Source organism: Vanderwaltozyma polyspora, genomic scaffold (assembly GCF_000150035.1).
Source record: "Vanderwaltozyma polyspora DSM 70294 KpolScaffold534 genomic scaffold, whole genome shotgun sequence".
Taxonomy (NCBI): domain Eukaryota; kingdom Fungi; phylum Ascomycota; class Saccharomycetes; order Saccharomycetales; family Saccharomycetaceae; genus Vanderwaltozyma; species Vanderwaltozyma polyspora.
In genome coordinates, this window is record NW_001834670.1 from 77,810 (window position 1) to 103,711 (window position 25,902).

The 25,902-nt window shown below is 32.9% G+C and overlaps 7 protein-coding genes, 1 non-coding gene and 1 further gene across 8 annotated transcripts, besides 2 other annotated features; 4 read left to right on the forward strand and 5 right to left on the reverse strand.

The window, feature by feature from the left end:
* Window positions 1-19: 19 nt before the first annotated feature.
* VHC1 (Vhc1p) lies at window positions 20-3,355 on the reverse strand (the record flags this gene model as incomplete). The annotated part of the gene is made up of 1 exon (XM_001645361.1): window positions 20-3,355. The coding sequence occupies one exon, from the start codon at window positions 3,353-3,355 to the stop codon at window positions 20-22; it is 3,336 nt and encodes a 1,111-aa protein (XP_001645411.1).
* Window positions 3,356-3,818: 463 nt separating this feature from the next.
* NSA1 (ribosome biosynthesis protein NSA1) lies at window positions 3,819-5,156 on the reverse strand (the record flags this gene model as incomplete). Its single annotated transcript, XM_001645362.1, has 1 exon — window positions 3,819-5,156. One exon carries the CDS (start codon window positions 5,154-5,156, stop codon window positions 3,819-3,821), a length of 1,338 nt encoding a protein of 445 aa, XP_001645412.1.
* A 585-nt stretch (window positions 5,157-5,741) lies between these two features.
* On the reverse strand, window positions 5,742-7,190 carry PBP2 (telomere maintenance protein PBP2; the record flags this gene model as incomplete). Its single annotated transcript, XM_001645363.1, has 1 exon — window positions 5,742-7,190. The coding sequence occupies one exon, from the start codon at window positions 7,188-7,190 to the stop codon at window positions 5,742-5,744; it is 1,449 nt and encodes a 482-aa protein (XP_001645413.1).
* A 4,925-nt stretch (window positions 7,191-12,115) lies between these two features.
* Window positions 12,116-12,463: a sequence feature (similar to hypothetical protein; correction of possible frameshift sequencing error).
* Window positions 12,116-13,318, forward strand: Kpol_534p36 (the record flags this gene model as incomplete).
* Window positions 12,467-13,318: a sequence feature (similar to hypothetical protein; correction of possible frameshift sequencing error).
* A 2,087-nt stretch (window positions 13,319-15,405) lies between these two features.
* Window positions 15,406-15,511, forward strand: Kpol_534trna1. Its single transcript has 2 exons — window positions 15,406-15,442; window positions 15,475-15,511. It is a non-coding gene; the product is annotated as a tRNA-Trp (tRNA).
* A 294-nt stretch (window positions 15,512-15,805) lies between these two features.
* On the reverse strand, window positions 15,806-17,679 carry COQ8 (protein kinase COQ8; the record flags this gene model as incomplete). The annotated part of the gene is made up of 2 exons (XM_001645364.1): window positions 15,806-17,170; window positions 17,374-17,679. 2 exons carry the CDS (start codon window positions 17,677-17,679, stop codon window positions 15,806-15,808), a joined length of 1,671 nt encoding a protein of 556 aa, XP_001645414.1.
* Window positions 17,680-18,568: 889 nt separating this feature from the next.
* PRP43 (DEAH-box ATP-dependent RNA helicase PRP43) lies at window positions 18,569-20,881 on the forward strand (the record flags this gene model as incomplete). The annotated part of the gene is made up of 1 exon (XM_001645365.1): window positions 18,569-20,881. The coding sequence occupies one exon, from the start codon at window positions 18,569-18,571 to the stop codon at window positions 20,879-20,881; it is 2,313 nt and encodes a 770-aa protein (XP_001645415.1).
* Window positions 20,882-22,139: 1,258 nt separating this feature from the next.
* Window positions 22,140-23,822, forward strand: NAB2 (mRNA-binding protein NAB2; the record flags this gene model as incomplete). Its single annotated transcript, XM_001645366.1, has 1 exon — window positions 22,140-23,822. One exon carries the CDS (start codon window positions 22,140-22,142, stop codon window positions 23,820-23,822), a length of 1,683 nt encoding a protein of 560 aa, XP_001645416.1.
* A 698-nt stretch (window positions 23,823-24,520) lies between these two features.
* On the reverse strand, window positions 24,521-25,297 carry RPS2 (40S ribosomal protein uS5; the record flags this gene model as incomplete). The annotated part of the gene is made up of 1 exon (XM_001645367.1): window positions 24,521-25,297. One exon carries the CDS (start codon window positions 25,295-25,297, stop codon window positions 24,521-24,523), a length of 777 nt encoding a protein of 258 aa, XP_001645417.1.
* Window positions 25,298-25,902: the final 605 nt, after the last annotated feature.

The window sequence follows — 25,902 nt, forward strand, 5'->3', positions numbered from 1 at the left end:
TGATAATTTCGTATTAGAATTACAAAGCTGTAGTAACAGTCATTGTTTGAGAGTTTATCAACATTGTTGGCGGTAAACCTTCCTGCCAAATATCTAAATTTCTTACATATTGAAGACTAGCTTCTGGGTCCTTGTGTGTGCCTAGTGGTGGAAGCGGTAACGTGGAAAATATTAAATCTGAAGAACTTGATAACTGAGTCATTACGTCATTTAAAATCAAATATTGTGCAATACTTGGAACATTGTTAAATACTAACTTATTCATATCCTGGATCAGACTATCATGTGATAGAGAGGGTGAGAAATCTGTTCCATCCGTTTGTTTTGGGCTAATACTTCTTGTTAAAGATAGCTGGTTGTCAATATGTTCTTGCTCATCAATTGGGACAATAGTAGGTTGCTCCCCAGTACCATCCTCGATGACTTTGGTCTTGGGTAACGTATTACTTGAAAATACCGGTTGTAAAGAACTTGTTGAAGCAATTCTATATGGTAATTTTGTTGATTGAAGCCTTTTGTTATTAATGTTTGGTTTCCTTCTCGAAGTTTCATAGTTTAATCTTTGTTCAATAGATATCAATGACGTATTAGACTCTTGGATTGATCGTACATCAGTTTCATCTCCCTCATCTTCAGATCCACCAAAAGCAAACGCACTATTATTTATATCCTGTGGCATTTTTGGCGTCATTTTAAGAGAAACTCCAAGTTTTTGCAATTTTGAAGTATTATATTTCTTTGGCTTTACGACTTCAGAATGTATGGCTATAGCATTGGAAGTAGAAAATCTACGTCTTGGGCGCAACGAATTTCTTGCCATACTTAAGTCCTTCCACCATTCATCCTCTTGTAACATAGATGAAACATAGTCAAACATAATTGGATCACCCTTAATAATAGTCTTATATATTCTGAATTGGTCTAATGATACTACTAACACATCTGCATCAATTCTTAATACTTCCAACAAATTCTGCATTCTTTGGCTTTCATTAGATCTATCCTGCTCATTCTCTACAAAGAGTATAATTCTTAATGTATGTGTATTTTTCCATTCAGGAACTGTAACCAAAATTGCACCCAACTGTAAGATAAGTGTATATGTATCGAAGTTTGTTGTTAACATCGATTCTTGTTTATCTTTAATAATCATCTCAGCGGACATCTGTATGGGGTAAAGATCAATATACTTCTTCTCTTTAACAGTCGCTCCTTTATCTGGTAGAGGTAGTTTTTTAAAATCATGTGCGACAGCTATATTAGATTTCATTAGGGATAAGTCTTCTATTATTTCAACCCATTGCTGAACCTTGATTTTTTCTTCATTTTTACATTCATCAGTTGGTAGTGGGTCGTTAATTCTTGAACCAGAAATATGACGTACTTTAGGTGAATTTTCTAGCTGAGCCCCGTGATAATATGAATATAAATCAAAAAATCCAATAATTGTAATATTTGGTTTCATACCACCTAACCCAGAACCTAAAAATACATTTCTAACACCCCACGGTAACGTTGGACCCGTACCTATTTGCACAAAGGCTTTGATATTGCTCAGATCCCTAATCTTCATCCATGCTCTTTGCTGTTTACGTACTTCATTAAATTGACCTTGTAACTCATCAATTACCGTTACATGTCCCAAGATATATAAACCACCTTTCTTTAAATGATTACAGAATCTTATCAAATTCCAGCTCGTTCTAGGATTATCGACAAAAAGCAGGATCTGGGGCCTCCAATATTTAATGTTGTCTTGTCTTAAACGTAAAAGATATTTTCTTACCTGGTGGTATATTAACCCCTGGGAAACATCTCCCCAAGACTTGGGCGGGCAGTAATAATGAATAAAGAGAAATAAAACAATCATTGCTAGAATTACTGCAGATGCCGACATTCCATCAACAATGAACATTGCGGTTGTAGATATTACTGTCCCAAAAAATGCAGTATATTTATCAAAATATTTGAAGGATGGTCTAAAATTTGGAGCAGATGATATTTTTAAGAGAAAGCATGCTAAGTTCATCACCACAAATGTCATTAAAAATGTCATAGTAATTAAGGTTGCAATTTTGTTCACGTTGGAGAAAAGACAAAGTTGAGCTAAAAACCAAGTGAAACAAAGTGAATAAATTGGTTTCTTACTAAAAAATGATAAACCTGGTAAAACATTATCCTTAGAGATCGCATCCAACACATAAGCTGCCCCTACCATACCTACTATGATAGAAAACAAAGAGGTTGATAGTTCTCCTAAAAATATTAACCATTGAACAGCACTAACTGATTGGATTACTTGAACGTCTCTGTATAATGTTTTTCTTGGAATCGAGCATCCCATTGCCAATACAACTATGGAGTAACAAATAAACGTAAATAATAAACCCCATAATGTACCTTTTGGTATTGATTTCGATGGTTTACGCAACTCGCTTGACATACCAGCACCGGCAAATATACCAGCTGTAGCAGGGAAGAAAACACCAAATAAATCATTGAAAGTTTCCTTTCCCTTAAGGAGTGAACCTGCAGCTCCTTGTGTCAAATGTGGAAATAAGTTGCCTTTCAATGTTTTCCAAGATGGGCCTGTGTATTGAATATTTGTGTTGAATGGCTGCTTGAAGAATAAAGAGACTGGGATAGAAGCTATTGATAATACCAAAACAAAAAACAAGAAATTGCCTGCTCTTGATACAGTTTGAGACCCAACTAAAGCCACTAATAGGCAGAGGAAAAGGATGGTAGAAGCATAACAAAATTCATACCAACGACCCACTGGTAAAAGTCCAATCAACGCAGTTTCTACATCCGGATTTGTGCTCAGACCGAAATTATAGAGGATTGGTTCAATGATACCAACTGCGTTCATACCACTATTGAAAACTTGACCTAAAAAAAATACCAAACCAATGGATCCACCAAATTCAGCACCTAAACATCTTGAGATCATATAATAAGCACCACCACCTCTAACAGTTCCATTAGTTGAAATTGCAGATATACTCAAAGTAGTCAGCAAATTAATTAAATAACTCAATAGTAATAAACCTAAGGTGCATAAAATACCCAATTGGCCTAGGATGAATCCAAATCTTAAAAACATTAAAATTGATAAAACATTTAAAGCAGTAGGAACAAAAACACCATCATAAGTACCCAATTTATGTTTATTTGGATTATCTGGATCATATTTCGAGGAAATTTTTTGTCCTCTAGGGGTAGCTTCATAATTAAAATAAGTAGATACTTGAGAACCACCTCTGCCACCATACATTAACATTGATGATTCATCTTCTGATGATACCGCCGATGGCTTATGAGACCCCTTAAGATAATAAAACTTACTAGACATAAAAATGTTTATTGAAAAACACTAGTATCCAAACTCCTCCTTCAAAGTTAAAACAGCAACAAATCTACCAGCACCTAATGATCTCAATCATCTAATCTATTGATCATATTTCATCATCATCATCATTATTGTTTAAATCAAACTTTAAAACATCTTTTCATTTCTAAATATTCAAATTTTTTTTTATACCGTAGTATTTATTATGATGATGAAATATATTCGGATGGTATGGATTACAATATAAAAGTAGATGTGACAGAAAGAAGGTAAGTAATTGAATGTTGATAAATTAGATTAGTTTGATCAATCAAATTTGTTCAATGCAGTATATATATATATATGTTATAAAGGTTATTTATTGTTAACTTTGAAATATAAAACTTTTCTTTCCCTTTTGTGAGAGTTGAAACTTGGTTTTTTATAAAAATAAAAATTTACTTGGATTTAGATCGGATTGATAGTTTTAAATTTTTGATTTCTTATGATGTTTTATAGAATCCAAATCATTCCATAATTGATCATCATTATCTTCTTCGAATTCTAGTTCTCTTTTCTTTGATTTCTCTTTCATTTTCTCTTTTTCCTTTGCAACTTCTGGCAATTCTATTTCGTCATCGTCAAGAAGTGTGATATAATTAATTTTTGCACCGACGTATATTTTAGCTATTCTTTCGTTTGTGTTTATATCAAATACACGCAGGTATCTGTCAAGACCACCCTGTAATAAGTATTTACCCTTGGAAATTGTAATGAAAGTAGGTGAACCTAATATATCACCTTTACCATATTTTAAAAGTAAACGGCCATCATGATTGAATTTTAAAACATCTTTCTTAGTATCAGTAGTGATAAAGGTAATATCAGAGAATTCAGAAGTTTGAGCATTACCAATTGGTGTTACCTTTTCCGAGATAACTTCTAATTGTGTCAATGGCTCTCTGTTTGGTAATAGATCTTTATATTCCAATGGCTTACGACCATGTTGAGTTCTATACTTCCCCAAATGGGAATAACGAGACACTGTAGTAAATTGATAGTTAATTTTATCTTTTTCAAGCTTCTCACCTTTATACGGTTCTAAAAATTTTAATGAAACTGGCCATATTGGGACTTTCATGTCTAGTCTATCATTTTTAACATTTTTAGCTTCCCAAATCTGTTTTAAGTCTGTAAAATTTTTATTAATTTCAATCAATTTAACTAGATTTTCTTCACCACCATATCCCAATATGTATTTATCCATTTTTCCTTCTAAATCGTATAATTGTGCAAAATCCAATGGAGCTTTAACTTCAAATGAATTGATTTTTTCCAATTTACTCTTTTTAGAATTATGTTTGATGATGTGAATTAATCCTGATTTTGAAGCTAGGATGTATATATTTAGCTTTTCATTTAACAGAGTTACTGTTACAAATTCATCTATCAACTTAGTTCTCTTTTTAGATTTTTGATACAATGGTTCTAATCTTTTGTTATCTAACAATCCAGCTAAGGTATCTACAACTTCAAATTTGTTTACATCAAATGATGGAAACTGTTTTCCCTCTGGGGGTTCTTCTGTATATTCTTTTGGCAATAATGTTGCTTTTACTAATTCAACAACGCCATTGCTTCTTGCAATTAAAAATTCACCATTAGATAGTTGTGAAATTTTATTGATGTAATTGTTCAAACCTTGTTCAAGGTGTGTCTCTACATGCAATGGTTGTAATGCAGTTTGAACAGATGTATCAGTTCCAGAATTAAAAATAACCTCTTTTAGAGAACCGCCATCGGTACAACTAACTAATACTCTCATCGCGATGGTAAATTGTGGTCAATTGGGTTATAATTCTCCTTTGGGTACCAAAAATCAAATCAGCAATTATCAGTATCAAGAACGATTGTGTAGTTAATATAATCAAAAAATAAGATCCATTATCTACCAATAGCTCTTAGTAATAACCATAAAGATCATTAAATTCATTCATTTCTTATGCGATGAGATGCTTTAAAAACTTGTTGGTACCGTTCATTAAAAATTTTTCAATTTGGTTACCCGAACTTCATTGGACGGCTAAGAGAATTAATGAAGTTAGCCATAATAAAAGATGAATATATAAGGATAAAGAGTATCTAATTGATGGAACTAGTGATCATAACATTATAATTACATTCGTTAACAATAAACCTATGTAGTGTTTTAATACTGTATACCTATTTGTTTGATTCGTTAAATTCTTTTAAAAAATAGTAGTCTCTTCGTAAATAACATAATTTGACCAGGAAATAAAATGCATTGGATGACTATACTAGTTGAGCATATATATACTTCTTTCCTTATGGTACATGAAGGATATTCTTTGTTTTATCTGTATATATATTTTTTAAAAAAAAAATATTATTATTCCCTACGTTTTTTCTTGTTCATTTTATCTGTTTCTATTTTATTGCTTATTAACATGATTGCAGCTTGTGAAGCCATTGAAGTGCCCCTGATAGTTAATTTTCTCTCTAAAGCTCCACTCACAGGATTATCGATGAATATAGAACAGCCAGTTGAAGATTTGATAGAATTAATATGTTTACCATCTTTACCTATTACATTTCCAACAAAACTCTCATCGATATAAATCTCTTGAGTTACCATTGCAAGTGGAGTCTGTTGCAAGTTTGATGATTTGGATTCTATCACTCTTACACTTGGAATCCCATAATTTGGAGTAAATGATGGTGCATTAGCTACATTTGCAGTAGTGTATATTATCGGTGTATTTGTCATTAAATCAGCACCAGCATTGTTATGCTGAGGAACACCTGATATATTGGATATTGGCTGAGGAACAGCTACCAACATAGAGGCCCTCAGTTGCGGTACTCTCTTTTTACCACGATTTGTTGGGTATTTATCAGTTGGGTGATATTGGTGATGCTGTTGATGGGCAAAATTCAATGTCATATTTGGATAATTGTTCAATAATACAGAATACATCGGATTTGGCTGATAAAAAATTGGACGTCTATTATTTCTTTGTGTCTCATTTATATTTGATGAAATGGTTTTGCAAATATGGAAAACCGCAGTTTGGATTGAATCTTCAATACCAGTAATTGTCAGTATTCTGTCATTAGAAGATAATAATTGCTGTGGAGAAGCGGACAATTTTGCTGCACTTAGTTCTTCGATTTCATGCAACTTTGAACCATGTTTACCTATAATATAACCCATTAAGAAATGAGGGATCAACAAATTTATCGTTATGGGTATAGAATTTTTGGTTGTCATAAAATCATCATTATCGCCATTATTGTAAGGGTCGTTACTAGCTTTTGCATGTTTGCTATTTGTAATGGATCTTACAATCAGTGCAAAAGCTTTTGAGACATTCTGTGGGGAACCTCTAATATGTATCACTCTTTCAGGGATATCCCTACTATTTTCTGATACGTTAATTCTAGTTGATGTAACATTTTTAATCTTAGAGATTCTCTCACCTTTATGGCCAACTACCAAAGAAGCCTCCTTAACCAAACATAGCATTCTCAAGTAAACAGATCTATCACATGTTCCTAGTTCGATATTACTTTCTTGCAAAGATTGATTACTGATTTTTGATACATTGGAATCGGAAGTGGTATTTGAACTATTAGCGTATAGCACTTTACCTTCATTATTATGTATAATATTCTGCAATTCTTCTACATCTTCGTCATCATCCAGAGCTACTCTTTTGATTTCTGCTTCCAGCTCTTCTTCATTACAATCTTCATTTTTCCTCTTCAAAATATTTGGTGATGTCATATTTGTGTTAACAGCAGTAACTTCATCACAACTTTCGTCCCCACTTGACATTTTCTCTATTTCCCTTATTCTCCAAATTTAAAACGATCAACCAATAGATTAATTCTTAAATTCAGGTGTACTATAATACTTTAGTTTGTGTTTGTTTGATTGTTTATACCTTCTAAATCAATAAATTCTAAAACTGGGATTTTATTGAAATTAGGCAATATGTATTCTTGGATAATCACAATATAAACGATCACTAGTGGATTAATAAATGGATGAATATTAGGATCAAAAATTTAAAACTGAAAATAAGATCTTAAAATATCGAAAATAAAATCACAATAATAATAATAATAATAATAATAACAATGACAATAACAATGACAATGACAATAAAGTGAAAAAGAAAAAGAAGAGTAGTATTATATATTGAATAAAGCTTTACTTCCCTTTCTTTCAGGACCCTTTCTATATTAAGTATGATAATAAGGCCTAAAAAAACCCTTAAAATGATATGAATGATAGAAAGATAGCTCCTCCAGACATTTGTTCACACACAACTGTATAAGCAAACTAAAATCAAAAAAAATGAAAACACATATGTATCAATCACCACTATGTCAAATTTTACCAGATCTTACGAAATTATCATCAACCGTTCAATAATAGACAAAAAAAAAAGTAAAACAATACCAATAACAATATCAATATCAATAACAATAACAATACCAATAATAACAAATCTAAACTAAGCAAAACAAAATTTGAACATCATACATAGTTTTGAATACTATGTAACGTGTTTGAAATTAAACTTTCCTTCAACAATTCCACATGTAATAGTATCAGATTGTTACTGCAGGTAGACCAACGACAACAAAACAAAACAAAAAAATGAACTCATTCTATCAAAGCGCATTGCATTTACTGGAATATAATTGCTACATTGAGCACAAATCCTCTGTTTCCGTCGATGTTGTCAGATGTATACATAAAATACAGCGACATTGTATATTACGTATATTAAAAATTTAACTCAGTCTGTGTATGTGTATGTGTATGTGTATGTGTATGCATACAATTCTTGTTAATCATATTCTTTTCTGTAGTAGAATAGTTTCAAAACGGAAAACAAAATGATTTATAACCAGGGAAGCTATGGTCAAAAAAAAAAAATCTGATCACGTGCCTGAATCACATGATTCGAAATAGGTAATGGTAGTAAACAAAAACAAATACAAATAGAAAATGATCCTCTTTTCTAGAGATAAACAAGTTTTAACATTGGCCCAATCATGAAATTATATTAAATAGTTGAATACCAATTTCAAAGGAGACAAATAGTGTAATGATCTTATCTGTTTATTTATAGTATCTTTTTTCTCATCTCTTTGCGATATGTGTGACAACAACAATGAGATTATATTCAATCAATACTTATAACTACCATCACTCTTACCAACTTCACCATCTTCAATTCAATAACAATTCTATCCTATCCATTCTATTAAATTTAACACGTTTTTGAAAACCTTTGTTTCACCCATTTGCAAACCATACCAACAACTATGAATGAGCGTTGTTCATCTCCAAAAGTGTTTTGCCTCTTGTTACCTTTATATATGTATATGTAAATGTGTATGTAAATGTATATGTAAAAGAGAATAACCAAGAAAACCACAAAATGATATATAGCCGCTGTTCGGGTAACTATTTCTCATTCTTTGATTACCCTCCTCTCGCTAATTATTACCCTTTTGATTCTTTTCTTTTTCTTTTTTTCGAAACAAAATTTTTCTTAAAATCAAAAAAGGAAAAAAAAGAAGAACTATAAAAGGAAGAGCTAATTTATAATTTATCATTCATCTCTTCCTCTAATTATTTTTTATTTTGTTCAAAAGCTATTTCTTGCTTTTTGGTTCTTTTTTAAGAAGACCAAATCTCTTTGCCTTTTGGCTTAGATCAAGTGTAGTATCTGTTCTTTTCAGTGTAACAGCTGAAATGACCTCAATGAGGCTCATTACCTTACGTTTTGTTACAACACATTTTTTGGAAACTTTTATTTCGGGTTTAGAGAGATTGTTACTTATTTGATTTTCTGAGATTATGCACTTCATTGGGTATAGTCTTCTCCCTCACGGGAGATCATCTTTAATTATTTTAAATTTGAAAATTTGGTATTGAATGATTTGCGATGAGTTATCTTTATTCTTTATCTTTTTTTGTGTTTTTGCAATTGATGCGTCTCTTTATTATGTATCTCTGTTATTGCAGGTTCACTAAAGACTTTTTTCTTTAGGTGTTGATTTTTTTTTCATTTCTGACTTTATTGGATTGATAGTGGGAAACAAATTTGAAAATCTATGTTTTGTTGATTCTAAGCATGAGGTTGTATCATTATGGTTTTAGGTTTGATAAGAGTTGAATTTTTGCTTTACTGTGAAATTTCTTCCCTTTTCCGTGATAGAATAAGCTTGCTTGTTCCCCTGAAACTTCGGTATTTCCTTGCGTTATCGATAAGATTTGTTTTTTGGGAGTGTTGCTTAAGATCAAACTAGTTGGTTTCAAATGTTTAAAGTGTCTTTACTGTTTGACGGGAAGCTGTCTTTGGAGAACTTGTATGAGATATATTTTGAAGAGTGCTGAAATTGTAGAACATGGAGAAAGTGGATTATGAAGTTCTCGTCTTTTAGGAAAGTTTACTTTCTGTGAATTGTTTGGACTTTTTTTCACTATGATTTGAATGGCTATTGATGTTTGATTATTAAATTGTTTCAGTTAGAAGTGTCGTGACCCTTACACACATGTTTGTTAATTCAAACAATTATTTTCATTTTGGTCGCTTGATGCATCTCTTTGTCTCTGAATCCACCTTTTTTTTATATATTCTCCCTAAATTTGCCAGAATGAGATCATTCTGCATTTATAGGTTGCATAAATGATATTAATGTACTGTATATCTCTAAATAAATGCTATGTAAGTGATTGAAAATTGTTTAGTTTATATTTTGTCCTATAGTTAAATGAAAACATTTAAAATGGATATGTTACTTACGCATCAGCTGGATTTAAGTTTTTGTCCCAATATAATTTAGAAATTTTTATAATTTCTTATTTATCTACTAAATGTTAAAAACTTCAAGAAATTAAAACGACATAAATAGATAACTACTCAAAAATACAATACATCAAAAGTTGTAATGCCTGTGTAATTGTTGTAACCTAAAATGTATGGTTTACACTAATGGGTTTCAAGGTTATGGCAGTAAAGGTTATGACAGTAAAGGTTATGACAAATTACAATTGATCGATCGCAAATGGCATACTCGACCTTCTAAGTAATTGCCAAATCATATCATAAGAAGTGAAGTGCAAAGGCATCATAATTTATTATCATAAATTCATAATATTAAGATTATGAGATTGGATCTAAACATATAAAAAGGCATGTCATTTTGGCACATCTAGAATATTGTTTATTCCAAATATTAATATATATTTATTTAGTTACATTTATAAGACACTACGGAGAAATAAATATAAATATTATATTAAAAACATCTTGTATCAATCACCAAAATGAATCAATCAGATATTACTTTTACATCTGAACATTAATTTTAGTCTTGGATAATGTGATGTGTGATTGTGAACAACCCTTTATGTCAATTAGACTTAGTTCACTAAAATATTGCAGTTAGCTTTATATATCGAAAATTATGCTTATTTCAGCCGTTCTTCACATAATTACTGTTCAGAATCATAACTAAAAAAACCAATATATCGAGCATATCTGGTCTATTTAAAAGTCATTTTAAATGCTATGTACTTCCAAAATTCTAGACAGTCTAAATAGGACCATGAATAATTTTTATAGTCTTGCTCATCTATTAATTGAGAATTCCATTCGAAGTTCAAAAAGTACAAGTAAAGTGTACTTTCTTATTTGCCACATTTGGCTGCGTTTCGTATTCTTAACATTGATTAATAAAAGAGCAGATTAGATTAGCATTAACGATAGTGATCTAGCAATTTTGGCTCTCTGACGAAATATTTTATAGCTATATTCAAAGAAAAAAGGCTTTATAATATGGAAAAAGATTTAATATTGTCTTAGATAAATATTTCCGATAAGTTATGACTTCTTTTCAATAGCTGATATGACACAGGTCGGATAATAAAAAATTGTTATTTTCCAAGCCTTTTCATTGTTTTCAAAGATATTTTGGTAAACGAAATCAACTACTTCATACTAAATTTAAGAATACGTTTTTGTATATCAACAAAGACACCTGAAAATATCTTTATTCTCTTTATGTCGTGGTTCCCTAAATATATTTATTAACTATTTTGCTTACTTACCTGCGACCCGTCAACTATGGTACATCCATCCGTCAATATGATTACAATCAGAACTATAATTTCACTCCTCTAAGGCTGAAGAATAATAACTTACCATCAATCAAACTAAAGTAATTACACTAGCAGTTGTGAGTTCCTAAACCTCCATAATTAATAATCTTTCAGCTTATTACCATCGTCCTCGTTGGCATTTCCGAATTTCTTTTTCAACTATATAGCACTATTCTACGATCGTTTCTTAATAACATTCTTGCGGAGTCGGTTCCGTTTCGAAGTTCCGTTTAGTTCTATTTGTAATCGTTCCGCTTCCGTCTGATGCCTCCGAGAAATATGTCAGCCAAGTAAAAGATACGTATAACAGCCCCAATTTGCCAGCGGTTAATATTCATTTTCAACTATTGATGGCTGATTAATGATTGAACAAGTACTTTTGATATGAGTTGCTGGTTTCTGATTTATATATAAGGGACTAGATATCATCAAGTTACAAAATTTCATCTATCTCTTTTATTATGGTTTTATTAATGATATTGTAATATATAAGAAACCAAGATCCAAAAGTTACGAATACTGTATCTATTGATATCATTACAAACAAATACTAATTAAAAAAATATCCATTAAAAATGCCTTTTGTTCAAGATTTTAAGCCAATTGCTTTGAAAGACACTAACATGTTCAAGCCAATCAAGATTGGTAACACTGAATTGAAACACAGAGCTGTCTTGCCTCCATTAACCAGAATGAGAGCTCATCACCCTGGTAATGTTCCAAACAAAGACTGGGCTGTTGAATACTATAACCAACGTTCTAAGAGAGAAGGTACCATGTTGATCACTGAAGGTGTTTTCATATCCGCACAATCTGGTGGTTACGATAATGCACCAGGTGTTTGGTCTGAAGAACAATTAGCCGAATGGAAGAAGATTTTTGCTAAGGTTCATGAAAACAAGTCCTTTATCTGGCCTCAATTGTGAGCTTTAGGTAGACAATCTTATGCTGACACTTTGGCTAGAGATGGTTTGAGATACGACGCTGCCTCCGATGATGTTTACATGTCTGCTGAACAAGAAGCTTTGGCTAAGAAATCTAACAACCCTCAACACGGTTTGACTAAAGATGAAATCAAGCAATACATTAAGGAATACGTTCAAGCTGCTAAGAATGTCATTGGTGTCGGTGCTGATGGTGTTGAAATTCACAGTGCTAACGGTTACTTGTTGAACCAATTCTTAGACCCAATCTCTAACAAGAGAACCGATGAATACGGTGGTTCTATTGAAAACAGAGCTAGATTTGTTCTAGAAGTTGTTGATGCTATTGTTGAAGCTGTAGGTCATGAAAAGGTTGGTATTAGATTTTCTCCATATGGTAAATTTGGTACTATGTCAGGAGCAGCAGAGCCAACTTTACTTGCACAATACGCCTACGTCATTGGTGAATTGGAAAAGAGAGCTAGAGAAGGTAAAAGAATTGCTTATATTCATTTGATGGAACCTCGTGTCACTGATCCATTCTTAACTGAAGGTGAAGGTGTATACTTGGATGGTACCAACGATTTTGTTTACTCAATCTGGAAAGGTCCAATCATCAGAGCTGGTAACTTTGCTTTGCACCCAGAAGATGTTGAAGAAATGGTTAAAGATGATAGAACTTTGATTGCTTATGGTCGTTTCTTCATTGCTAATCCAGATATTGTTGATCGTATCGAGAAAGGTTTACCATTGAACAAATACGACAGAGATACCTTCTATGCCATGACCGATAAGGGTTACTTGGATTACCCAACCTACGATGAGGCTATTAAGATGGGATGGGGCAAGAACTAAGAATAAATCATTTTGTACATGTTTTTTAGACACTTCTTATATAACTTATGTCCTTTTAAATTACATTTTCATAAATAAATAATGATATTTAAATTTATTACTTTCATTTACTGTTTGTTGATAATATGCCGACGATGAATACCCTCATCTCACTTATTAAAAGAAAATTGGCGATAATTATATTCATTAACATTTTATTTTTTTATAAAAGTTTACTTGTCATACATGTTTAAACGAATTAGTAACTTTAAATAACATTATTGAATAGTAAAAAATTTTAGTTTATCTCACCACACCAAGTTATCATTTACTATATATTTAACAATAGATTTATCTGTTCTTAATTATTTTGCATTGAAGTAACTTTAGATATATCTGATAATTGCGACACTAGTAACATAATGTTTATATGTATGTAACTGTTCCTTGAATGCCTCATGATCATTATTCGTGATTATCCTTATTTTCGTTAAATCAATTGCAGTTTTCACCAAAAGAATAAAATAATAGAACTTTACAACAGAGAACTCTCTTCAAGTTCCAATATCCCTATTTGAATAATATTAGAATAAAAATTTACATCAAACTCTATAAAAGGTATTTTATGATGCCGGTGCCTAGCTTTCCACTACCAAATGAGAGGAAAAAACTATAATACGTGAAGATGGTTTTGGCAGAAATCGGTTCACTATATTGCCCACATAACGACGCTTACGGAATTATTTTAAAGTGATATGTTTCACTATTAAACATAGATAATGTTGGAAATATTAATCCTCCACTTTTATCAACGCCAGTCTTTCAATCACCGAATTGAATTGAATTGAATTGAATCTAAACATATAAAAAGGCATGACATTTTGGCACATCTAGAATATTGTTTATTCCAAATATTAATATATATTTATTTAGTTACATTTATAAGACACTACGGAGAAATAAATATAAATATTATATTAAAAACATCTTGTATCAATCACCAAAATGAATCAATCAGATATTACTTTTACATCTGAACAGTAATCAATGATTTTTAATCCATTACTTATAACTAGCGTAATGAAATATATAGACTTATTTTTAATCATTTCAAGTAATAAATAAACAGTGTTTCTCTTAATTGGTATATAATATGCATTACTGCAAGCTTTTTACATCTTGTTTTAAGAATTCAGCAAACAAATTATCTAACTCAGAAGTATACAAATAGGTTGAGAGGATGGTGTTCTGTAGTTAATCATTTCCAATTTTTTTATCTCATCTACATATCTTTTTCAGAAGAAAGAAATCCAAAGTTAATAGAACTAGATTCATAAGAACAACACCCAACATTCTTTTGATTAATTACTAAGATTTTATATTATATAGTTAGGATATATAGAGCTTTTAAGCTTTATAATAAGTAGATATGCGTTAAATAGGTACGTTGGCCTATTACTGAGGTCATTGAGTGGTAACTCGCTCCTCCTCCTGTAACAGAGTAGTCTATATAACATAAATAGTTTTATATATTAGAGAAATCGATACATTCACCTTGTACGAAAAACAGCAATAGTGACATAAACTTTATCCTCGAGTATCCAGGTTAAAGTCACAACAGAATTTGACTCCAAAAATAACCTCTGGGTTAGGTAGGCTATTTCTCTCTAAAGGAATTTGTAGAGAATCAGAGGGTTGTGGATTCTTTACAGAATCATTAATAGTAGTTGATTGTTTAGTTGTTTGCAAGGACATTTTTAATTAGATGATATTGATCCGGTGTATTAAAGTATAAAATATACACATGGGAATATAGTACATATGATAAGTGTCAATTAAGATCTTATCAGTCTTTATATACAATGTTTAGATATTATTCACACGTCAGAAGTAAATGCTTTCGTATTAGAAACATTTCTTTATCCCTTATTAATAATGATGTTTCATATAATTCTTCACCCTTATTAATATTGAATTAATGAGTATGACTTTACGTCATCTCATAATTTCTGACAGAATTTAATAGGAGTAAATTTTCGTAAAGGCAATCTTCTTCCATGCCTACGGACCTGGTCATTAAATAATGAGACCAATTCCAACAATTAGATGAAGCGGTGGCTCAATGGTAGAGCTTTCGACTCCAGTTAAATCCTGGGATTCCTCGGAATAAAAATTGCAATCGAAGGGTTGCAGGTTCAATTCCTGTCCGTTTCATTTATTTTTTAAATTTATTTAAAAGTTATTTTTTTGACTGCCCATTTGCATGTACGTCTTTTCTCTCAGCTATATAGATGAAATATAGTTCTTCAATGTCATCCCTATCTGACCATTTTAATTTCTCATGACTTTATCCACTTCTAAATATTATACAGAGCCTCCGGTTACTAAATAGCGGTATCATTAGGTTTCTATATACATTTATATAAAGCTACAAAGGAACAAATCAGAAGGTAGCTAGGTAGCTGAGGGTATATGCATTTCTATTATATATACATGCTTTTTCGTAATTTATTTATAAGCAAAGATTTCCTGGAAATATTTGGCACAGTGAACATCAGCATTTAGTCTTGTACAAAGTAAAAACACACCACTGAATTTTCTGTGAAGAGAGTAAACTTCATCTGGAGGAGGGCATAGCCTTTCATTTAACATCAATCCAATTTTTTCTCGAATTCTATCAGAGACAGTTTGATCTTTAAAGGAATAAATTACATTAGGTTCCCCTCTAAAAACTTCACATAATGTAGTGATACTTTCTACATGAGCGTCAGCCATCATTTTAGATTCCAAACCATTCAAGAAACCCAATTCCTTAGAGATCTCATAAACCCCATTGTAATCCGATTTAGAAGCATATGTTAATAGTTTTCTATAATTTGTAATGAATTTTTCTGAGTAAGGTCTAGCAGCACCAAAATCTAATAATTCAATTTTTTTAGTTTTATCATTATATAGGAAATTAGCCCAATTTGGATCAGTTTGCATAAATTTAAAGGTTGCAATTTCTTGTAAACATAAACGCATAACATTATCACCCAAGAAATTTCTTAGTTCCTGGTTAATAGTACTTGGTAATTTCATTATTTCAGTTCCTTCCATTCTTTGCATGGTTAATACACTTTCAGTGGTTAATTCATCATAAACTTTTGGGACTTCAAACACGGGATCATCTTTGATCAATTCTCCAAATTTTTTCATTGCATTTGCCTCTCTGATGTAATCACATTCCCATTTCAATTCTCTTCTAGCATTTTCAATAGTCTTATCCAAAAATAGACCCTTTGGTAATAAACTTGAAGCAGTTAATAACATCAACATATTACTTAAATCAGAATCGATGGATTCCTTAACACCAGGGTATTGGACTTTAACTACCACTTTTTCGCCATTTAATAGTTCTGCTTCATGAACTTGACCAATACTAGCTGCAGCAATTGGAATATTTTCAAAACGTTTAAATTTCGATCTCCATTCGCTACCCAATTCACGAGATAAAACTCTGTCTAATTGACGTTGTGGCATGTAGTTTGCACTATTTTGAACACGAGACAAAATTTCGTATAATTCTCTTGGCAACACATTTTCATCTTGGAAGGACATCATTTGTCCAATTTTCAAAGCAGCACCTCTCATTTTTGAAAATTTTTTGGTTATTTTATCAATGTTAGAGTCTGATAAGATCAATGATTTCCAATTTGGCGATTTCCCCTTTGCTACTTCTTGCAGACTCTGAGCTGCGACATTAACCCCCACATTTGCCGCCAAACTACCATAATGGTAAAGTCTGGACAACCTTGAAGAAGGAACTTTTGAACTTTGCATTTCCGGTTTTCCTTCATTAGTAGATTCTTGATTTTCGACATCATTGGCATTCTATATTGAAAAAGACATAAAATAGCAAGATAATATCAGCAGAAGACACACATAATACTATGTGTGAAAACAGAATATATATACATAAAGAGTTAGTTAAAAGATTGTTAAAACAAATACCAGGAAAAAAAAAATAATATTAAAGTAAAATCAAAACCAAAACGAGAATAAAAGTTTTAGAATTCTTTAACATTTAAACATACCTTTTCGATTGATCTTGCAGTAGAATAATGTCTAGTAGAATTATGATTTACAAAATCTTTTGGATTATGCTTACGATTCGAAGCAGCAGATCTTTTTTCTCTAATACTATTAGCCAAAGCATTAGCCTGTTCCCAATTAGAGTCATTACCACATTGTAAACTAATTAAAGTGGGTCTAGTCAAAGTTGAAGTTGAAACCCAAGATTTCAACGATTGGGAAGCAATGGAAGAAGAACCCTTAATAACACCACAAGCTGAATTCCACAGACAATAGACACGGTATACTGTTTCTCTTGTACCTGACATGATTGCAATAAATAATAATTTATAAATCGATATCCCGTATGATTCTAAATTTAAGGTAAGCGTATAGTCAATCAGTTAGTCCTCTTCCTACAGAATGAAAAGAAGAAGATTAAGAAAAATCACCCAATAGCAAAAGAATACCAACTAAATTTTAAACCAACTTTCAAGATATTGTATCCAACCAATATATCTCAATGCCCCTTGAAGATCGATCTACTATAAACGTTTATTAATCTGTTTTTTTATATATCAATGGCATCAGTTTCGTTAAAGTTTCCTGTTTTTAAATAATTAAAAGGCTTCTTGTCAGCTCAGCTCATTGCTCACTGATCGATGTCGCGAACGTTTATTTTGCTATTGGATACGGAAGAAATTGGGGGATTACCCTGACCACGTGACTATCACATGATGGACACGGAGACAGAGAGACACAGGTAACTTTAGTATATTAATGTAGGTGTATATATGGGTTGTGTTTGTTTCTAATTTGACATTGGACCATGAAGCTGTGCTACATGTTGGTGAATATATATATATGGATATATATGGATACGCCCTTCATTAGATATAGAATATATACGTGTATCCATAACACGTGACTTCTTTCCTTTTTCCCATCAATACCTCTCTCTCTCTCATTTTCCACTGGGCCCGTAATAAAATTTTCTATCTCTAATTAAGAAATACAGAATATTGAAAAATTATTAGAGATGAGATGAGATGAGATGAGTTTATGTAGACGCTATCTATTTATTTGGTTATTGATTCATATATTGGGTGATTGATTGATTAATTGGTTCTTTAGTTTATTGATTCGTCGGTTTCCAATATCTGTCTTTTGGTAGAGCAAGAACACCTATCGCTATTTTCCTTGTTGTTACTGTCTATAATGGGTTCAAAAAGAAAGCTATCGTCATCTGCTCACGATCATCCTGATCCTGTTGAAACTTCCATTCCAGAACATGCTGCTGAAGTCGCAGAAGAGCTAACTAAAAAACATCCTATCCCTCAGGATGAACCCTTGATTCATCATGATGCCGGCGAGTTCAAAGGCTTGGTTCGTCACCACACTACAGCTGATCAAGCAAAAGAATTGGAATCTGGTAAGGTTAATCCTTTCACTGGTGAAACTTTTAGTGATACCTACTTTGGTATATTAAAAGTGAGAAGAGACTTGCCAGTCCATGCTCAAAGAGATGAATTCTTGAAGATCTATCAAGAAAATCAAATCATGGTCTTTGTCGGTGAAACTGGTTCTGGTAAAACTACACAGATCCCACAATTCGTTTTATTCGATGAAATGCCTCATTTACAAAATACTCAAATCGCTTGTACCCAACCTCGTCGTGTTGCTGCAATGTCTGTCGCTCAAAGAGTTGCCCAAGAAATGGATGTAAAATTAGGTGAAGAAGTCGGTTATTCCATCAGATTCGAAAATAAAACTACAAATAAAACTATTTTGAAATATATGACTGATGGTATGCTTCTAAGAGAAGCAATGGAAGATCATGAATTGAAACGTTATTCTTGTATCATCCTGGATGAAGCGCACGAACGTACTTTGGCTACAGATATCTTAATGGGTTTGTTAAAACAAGTTATCCAAAGAAGACCGGATTTGAAAATTATCGTCATGTCTGCTACTTTAGATGCTGAGAAATTCCAACGTTACTTCAACAACGCACCTTTATTGGCAGTTCCTGGTAGAACTTATCCTGTTGAAATTTACTACACTCCTGAATTCCAAAGAGATTATTTGGATTCTGCCATTCGTACCGTTTTACAAATTCATGCCACTGAAGAAGCCGGTGATATCTTACTGTTCTTGACTGGTGAAGACGAAATTGAAGATGCAGTACGTAAAATTTCTTTGGAAGGTGACAAATTGATTAGAGATGAAGGTTGTGGTCCCTTATCAGTATACCCATTATATGGTTCATTACCTCCACATCAACAACAAAGAATTTTCGAACAAGCTCCAGAATCTCATAATGGTAGACCTGGTAGAAAAGTTGTCGTATCAACTAATATCGCAGAAACTTCCTTGACTATTGATGGTATTGTTTACGTCGTTGACCCAGGTTTCTCTAAACAAAAAGTTTACAACCCAAGAATCAGAGTTGAATCTTTATTGGTCTCTCCAATTTCAAAAGCCTCTTCTCAACAAAGAGCTGGTCGTGCTGGTCGTACAAGACCTGGTAAATGTTTCAGATTGTATACCGAAGAAGCATTCAAGAAGGAATTGATCGAACAAAGTTATCCTGAAATTTTACGTTCTAATTTATCATCAACTGTTTTGGAATTGAAAAAGTTGGGTATTGACGATTTAGTCCATTTTGACTTTATGGATCCTCCTGCTCCAGAAACTATGATGAGAGCTCTAGAAGAATTGAATTACTTGGCATGTTTAGATGATAATGGTGATTTGACTGCTTTGGGTAGGTTGGCCTCTCAATTCCCATTAGACCCAATGCTAGCTGTCATGTTGATTGGTTCTTCAGAATTCCATTGTTCCCAAGAAATGTTAACCATTGTCGCAATGTTATCTGTTCCAAATGTTTTCATTCGTCCTTCAAAGGATAAGAAAAGAGCTGATGACGCCAAAAACGTCTTTGCTCATCCAGATGGTGACCATATTACTTTATTAAATGCCTATCACGGCTTCAAATCCGACGAAGCTTACGAATATGGTATTAATAAATGGTGTCGTGATCATTACTTAAACTATAGATCATTATCTGCAGCTGATAATATCCGTGCTCAGTTAGAAAGATTGATGATTCGTCATAATTTGGATTTGAATACAACAGATTACGAAAGTCCAAAATATTTTGACAACATAAGGAAAGCTTTAGCTGCTGGATTCTTTATGCAAGTTGCAAAGAAGAGATCAGGTGGTAAAGGTTACATTACCGTCAAAGATAATCAAGATGTCTTGATTCACCCAAGTACAGTTCTAGGACATGATGCTGAATGGGTAGTATATAATGAATTTGTTTTGACAAGTAAGAACTATATCAGAACTGTCACTTCAGTGAGACCTGAATGGCTAATAGATTTGGCCCCAGCATACTTCGATTTGGATAATTTCCAAAAGGGTGATGTTAAATTGTCATTAGAAAGAATAAAGGAAAAAGTTGATAGAATGAAAGACCTTCATGAGAAAAATGGCAAACATTCCAAAAAGAACAAGGCTGATTAGTGATTGCAGTTATATAAAGAATTGACGTCAGCAAATAGACAATCAATCCTTCTGTTCAATCCTCCCCATTTACCATTGTTTGTATACATATTATGTTATATTATATTATATTATATTTAGATTTTTATTTTATATATTATCTTAACTCATTACCATATTTGTCATTTAACTTTAAGTAGATTATAAAGACTCATAAGATGACATAAGGACCTGTCCACATATGAAAGCCAAATTGAAGTCGGTCTCCATTATCATTTTCTGACATTAACTTATATACGTTCAAGAGCAGAAAGGTATATAAAGTTATCTTTTTGTTTATTAAAAATATCAATCGCTGTAAACTGTAACACTTTTGTTACAGCTTATCGCTTGAGTAGCACCAGTATCAATAATTAGCAAGTCCTCAAATATTGAACTCAGCTATAGGTTATTACAAATTAATAGTAAGATAGAGTTCTCACCCATGGTATTTATATATTATTTCGTTTTATTCTGTCAACTTATGATCACTTCATACAGGTCCTTGTCAGAATCATCATTATCTTTTCTTCTGAGATGCGTTGGCCAAACAGGATCACTCCATAGGCGCCAATTTCAGCTTAGAGAGCTAGTGATATGGGATTTCTACGATGGGCAACTAAATTCCCAGATCTTAGATTATGTGTTACAGATTATTATATACCTCTAGTTCGAGAATCCTTTCACTAGACCTAATACTCACAACCTTCTGGCACTAAGGAATCAATGCACGTGACTTATCAGATTTTGCAGAGTAAGCTAGTATTATGTATGTATATGTCTCCAGCAGTTCTTGGATATAAATAATTATTTTATCATTGGAATATTACAAGAATAGTCAACTAACTAAATTATTTGTCTGATACTTGATCAACCTTTGATGTAGATTATAATATTTGCTGTCACCACCTAGTGTTTTGTCATAACCGCTGGCTCTCCTAAAGTTACCCTGCCTTAAATTCCCGAAATCCAAACGGTGTCCACTTCAATTTTTCAAAACGTTTTATATATAAAGAGGGAAGGTTAAAAAGAAGTGGCAAAAAAGATTCTGTAAACAATTTCTAATAATGTTACCAGAGATAAATCTTTCTAATCAGGTCTATAAGAGCATCAAGGGTGTTTAGAATCACTTCAGTATCATTTCTTTGTTGTCGTTTTAATCAGATACCTCGATAGGAGCAATAGAGAAAAATATTTGTATAAATAGAGACTTATTAAGTTAATAAACACACACATCAAAATGTCAGACAATCAAATTATTGAAGATATGAAGGTCATTGTGGCCGAAAAACTGAGTACGCTACAAAATTTCAGTGAAGATGTCAAATACGTTGCTGAATATATTGTATTGTTAATGTCCAATGGTGGTTCTATCGAGTCTATTGTCCAAGAGTTAACTACTCTGTTTGATACAGTTTCTTCCGAAGCTTTAACCGACGTTGTTCAGACTTCATTCTTTGCTTTAGAGGCTTTACAACAAGGTGAAACTGTTACTAATATTGTTAGTAAGATTAGAAGTGTTGCTGGTGCATCAGCGCAACTTACTCCAACCCCTGAAGCTTCTTCTGCTCAACAACAACCACAACAGCTACAACAACCACAACAACCACAACAACCACAACAACCACAACAGCCACAACAGCCACAACAGCCACAACAGCCACAACAACCTAATAACGTAGAAGTTCCTTTAACTAGTTTTAGTGCGTTCCCTTCCGCTGAACAACCTAATCCTTCTGATACCAATGAAGTCCAACAACAAAACGAAGCTCCAGTATCTGCATTTGCCAACATTCTTCCAGCTGGCCCATCAGGTAACGATGATGTTAATATGGAAATCATAAGCACCGGCTATCAACCTCGTTTCAAGGATCGTGATAATGGAGTGGCCAAACGTGGTCGTAACAATCGTGGTGGCCGTGGTGCCTCCAGAGGTGGCTCCAGGGGTGCTAGGAACAATAATGTCACCAGGTTCAACCCTCTAGCTAAAGCTTTGGGTATGGGTGCTGACGGCACTATTAATGTTGTTCATCACAAGAAGGAAGGACGTTGTAAATTATTCCCTCGTTGTCCATTAGGTAGATCATGCCCTCATGCACATCCAACAAAAGTATGTAATGAATATCCAAACTGTCCAAAACCTATGGGAACATGTGAATACTTACATCCAAACGAAGATGAGGAATTGATGAGAGAAATCGAAAGAACCCGTGAAGAATTCCAAAAGAGAAAAGAAGCTTTAATTGCTGCTAGAACTAAACCAGTCCAGACTGGTATTGTTCTATGTAAATTTGGTATTTTATGTTCAAATCCATTATGTCCTTTTGGTCACCCAACTCCAGCTAATGAAGATGCCAAAGTTATCGACATTATGTGGTGTCCAAACAATTTGAAGTGTGAAGATCCATCCTGTACCAAGGCCCACTCCTCACTATCTAAAATTAAGAATGTCCCAACGATGTCTACCCAAAAACCTACAATGGCTCCTTCTCGTCCTCCTGTTGAAAAATCATTAGAGCAATGTAAATATGGTACAAATTGTACCAACAAACGTTGTAAATTCAGACATGCCCGTTCTCATGTAATGTGTCGTGAAGGTGCAGCCTGTACAAGAATGGATTGTTTCTTTGGTCATCCAATCCATGAAGATTGTAGGTTTGGTGTCGATTGTAAAAACCCACATTGTTTATTCAGACATCCAGAAGGGAGAGTGATTGGTGAAAGAAAGCCTGAATCGGTTGGATCTCAAATGCAACAATTAGCAGCCACTTCAGAAAGCTTTACTCCTGGCCAACCTGTTATGTTTGGCACAAGCGAGAGACAATTTGCATTGCCAGAAACTGCTGATATAAAACCAGCACCTGCACAAGAAGGGTTAATTTCTATGCATGCTACTAATGACCAAGATACTGACATGAATTGATCGGTATGATATCTGTGTCATAGTTTTCAATTTTAATATCAATTTGATTTCGAATTTAAATTTAGATTTCAATTTCATGAATTCATTATGGATTAAATTTTCAAATTTATTGTTTTACTGTATTATTTATATGATTAATCGTTATATTATTTTATTTTTAAGTTGAAAGAAAAAAAAATCAAAAAAGAAAAAAAAAACAAGATAAAGTTGATAAAGCCACACCAAAATCATTTGCGTAAGTGATTGTTTCTGTCTTGTAGTGTATTAATTTTGATCTCTAGTTTAGATTTTCTTTTTTGATCTGTAGTCTTGTTAAATGACATCACCTTGTATTCAAACAATCTTGCAATTAAACAATCTTGCAATTAAACAATCTTGCAATTAAACAATCTTGCAATTAAACAATCTTGCAATTAACAATCTTTTAGTTTGATGCAATTAAGTAGGTCTCCTTGCATAACATTATAACCGTAGATTTATGGACAAATGTAAACTTGTATTAATGATGTTCATCTTGAAGAGTAAAAAAATTGATTATATTGCTGATATGAGCAACAGCGCCCCTATTGTAACCAAGTAGATATTTTCAGGAGCATTGGATAAAAGACAAATTAGTAAAGTTCTATGACCAATATGATATGATATTTAATACAAATTAATTAATTATAAAAGGGTTAATTATATAATTATTGTTGCATTTAGTATCTCTTCTTTTGGGCAACAGCATCATCAGCGTAGATGTCCAATGGAGACAATGGCAATGGTTGTTCAGCCCATAAGTCTGGGGTCAAGAAACCGTAAGTATTACCGATGGCAACGAAAGCAGCCTTCAAGGTGTTTTCCAAGGTTCTGGTAGAACCGTTGGATTGAGTGTAGACATCTTCAACACCGGCCAATTGCATCAACTTCTTAACAGCTGGAGAAGCAACGATACCAGAACCTCTTGGGGCTGGGATCAATCTGACGGTAACGGAACCACACTTACCAGAGGTCTTGGTAGCCAAAGAGTGAGGTTGACCCAAGTTGGAACCCCAGTAACCTCTTCTGATTGGAATAACAGACAACTTAGCGATGATGATACCAGCTCTGATGGCACCAGCAACTTCCTTGGCGGTCTTGATACCTAAACCAACGTGACCGTTAGAGTCACCGACAATGACAACAGCCTTGAATCTGGTTCTTTGACCGGCTCTGGTTTGCTTTTGAACTGGCTTGATGTTCATAACTTCATCGGACAAGTTTGGCAACAAAGTGTCAATGATTTGGAATTCCTTGACTGGCAAAGAGTGCAAGAAGATTTCTTCAATGGTGGTAATCTTACCAGCCTTGACTAATCTACCTAACTTGGTGACTGGAACCCAACCCTTTTCTTCGGTTCTACCACCTCTTCTACCACCACGGCCTCTGTTTCTACCACCGAAACCACCTCTTCTTTGTTGTTGTTGACCTTCTGGAGCAGGAGCTGGAGCAGACATCTTAATCTAATTGATGATTATTATTATACGTCGGAATGAATCACGGAAAGTTGATGTTAGGTAACTTTCAATCGACAATAAGAACTAATCTAGTTGATTTTTTATACAAGAGTAACAATACTAAAACAAAGAAAAGCACAAGAGCATCAATAGAAGAGTTTAAGAAACTCCATTACATTAAACATTAAAACTTATTATACAATTCTGAATAATATGAATTGTTAGAATATAGTTACTACAGGATTGATTAGAATGGAATACTAGAACGATAGAATAATAACCATAATATTGTTGATGTTAATGTTGAATGAATCTAAAGTTTGTGAATTGAACATTCAATAATTAGATAGATTGACTGAAAGAGAGTTCAAGAGTGTGAGTGTGTTGAGAAAGAGGTATTGTATAATTCATTTAGTTATCATCCATCCATCATCGATCATCAATCTCAATATGAAATTTGTTTAGCTACGTGTTCTGTGTGCATAATTGAGATGAGATGAAAAAAGTGAAAAATTTCATAATTTCCATAGTCAAGTGAACAAAAATAAAATGAGAAGAGTTTGTTTGCGTCGCATCGCTTTAGATTATTATTATTTTTTTTTATT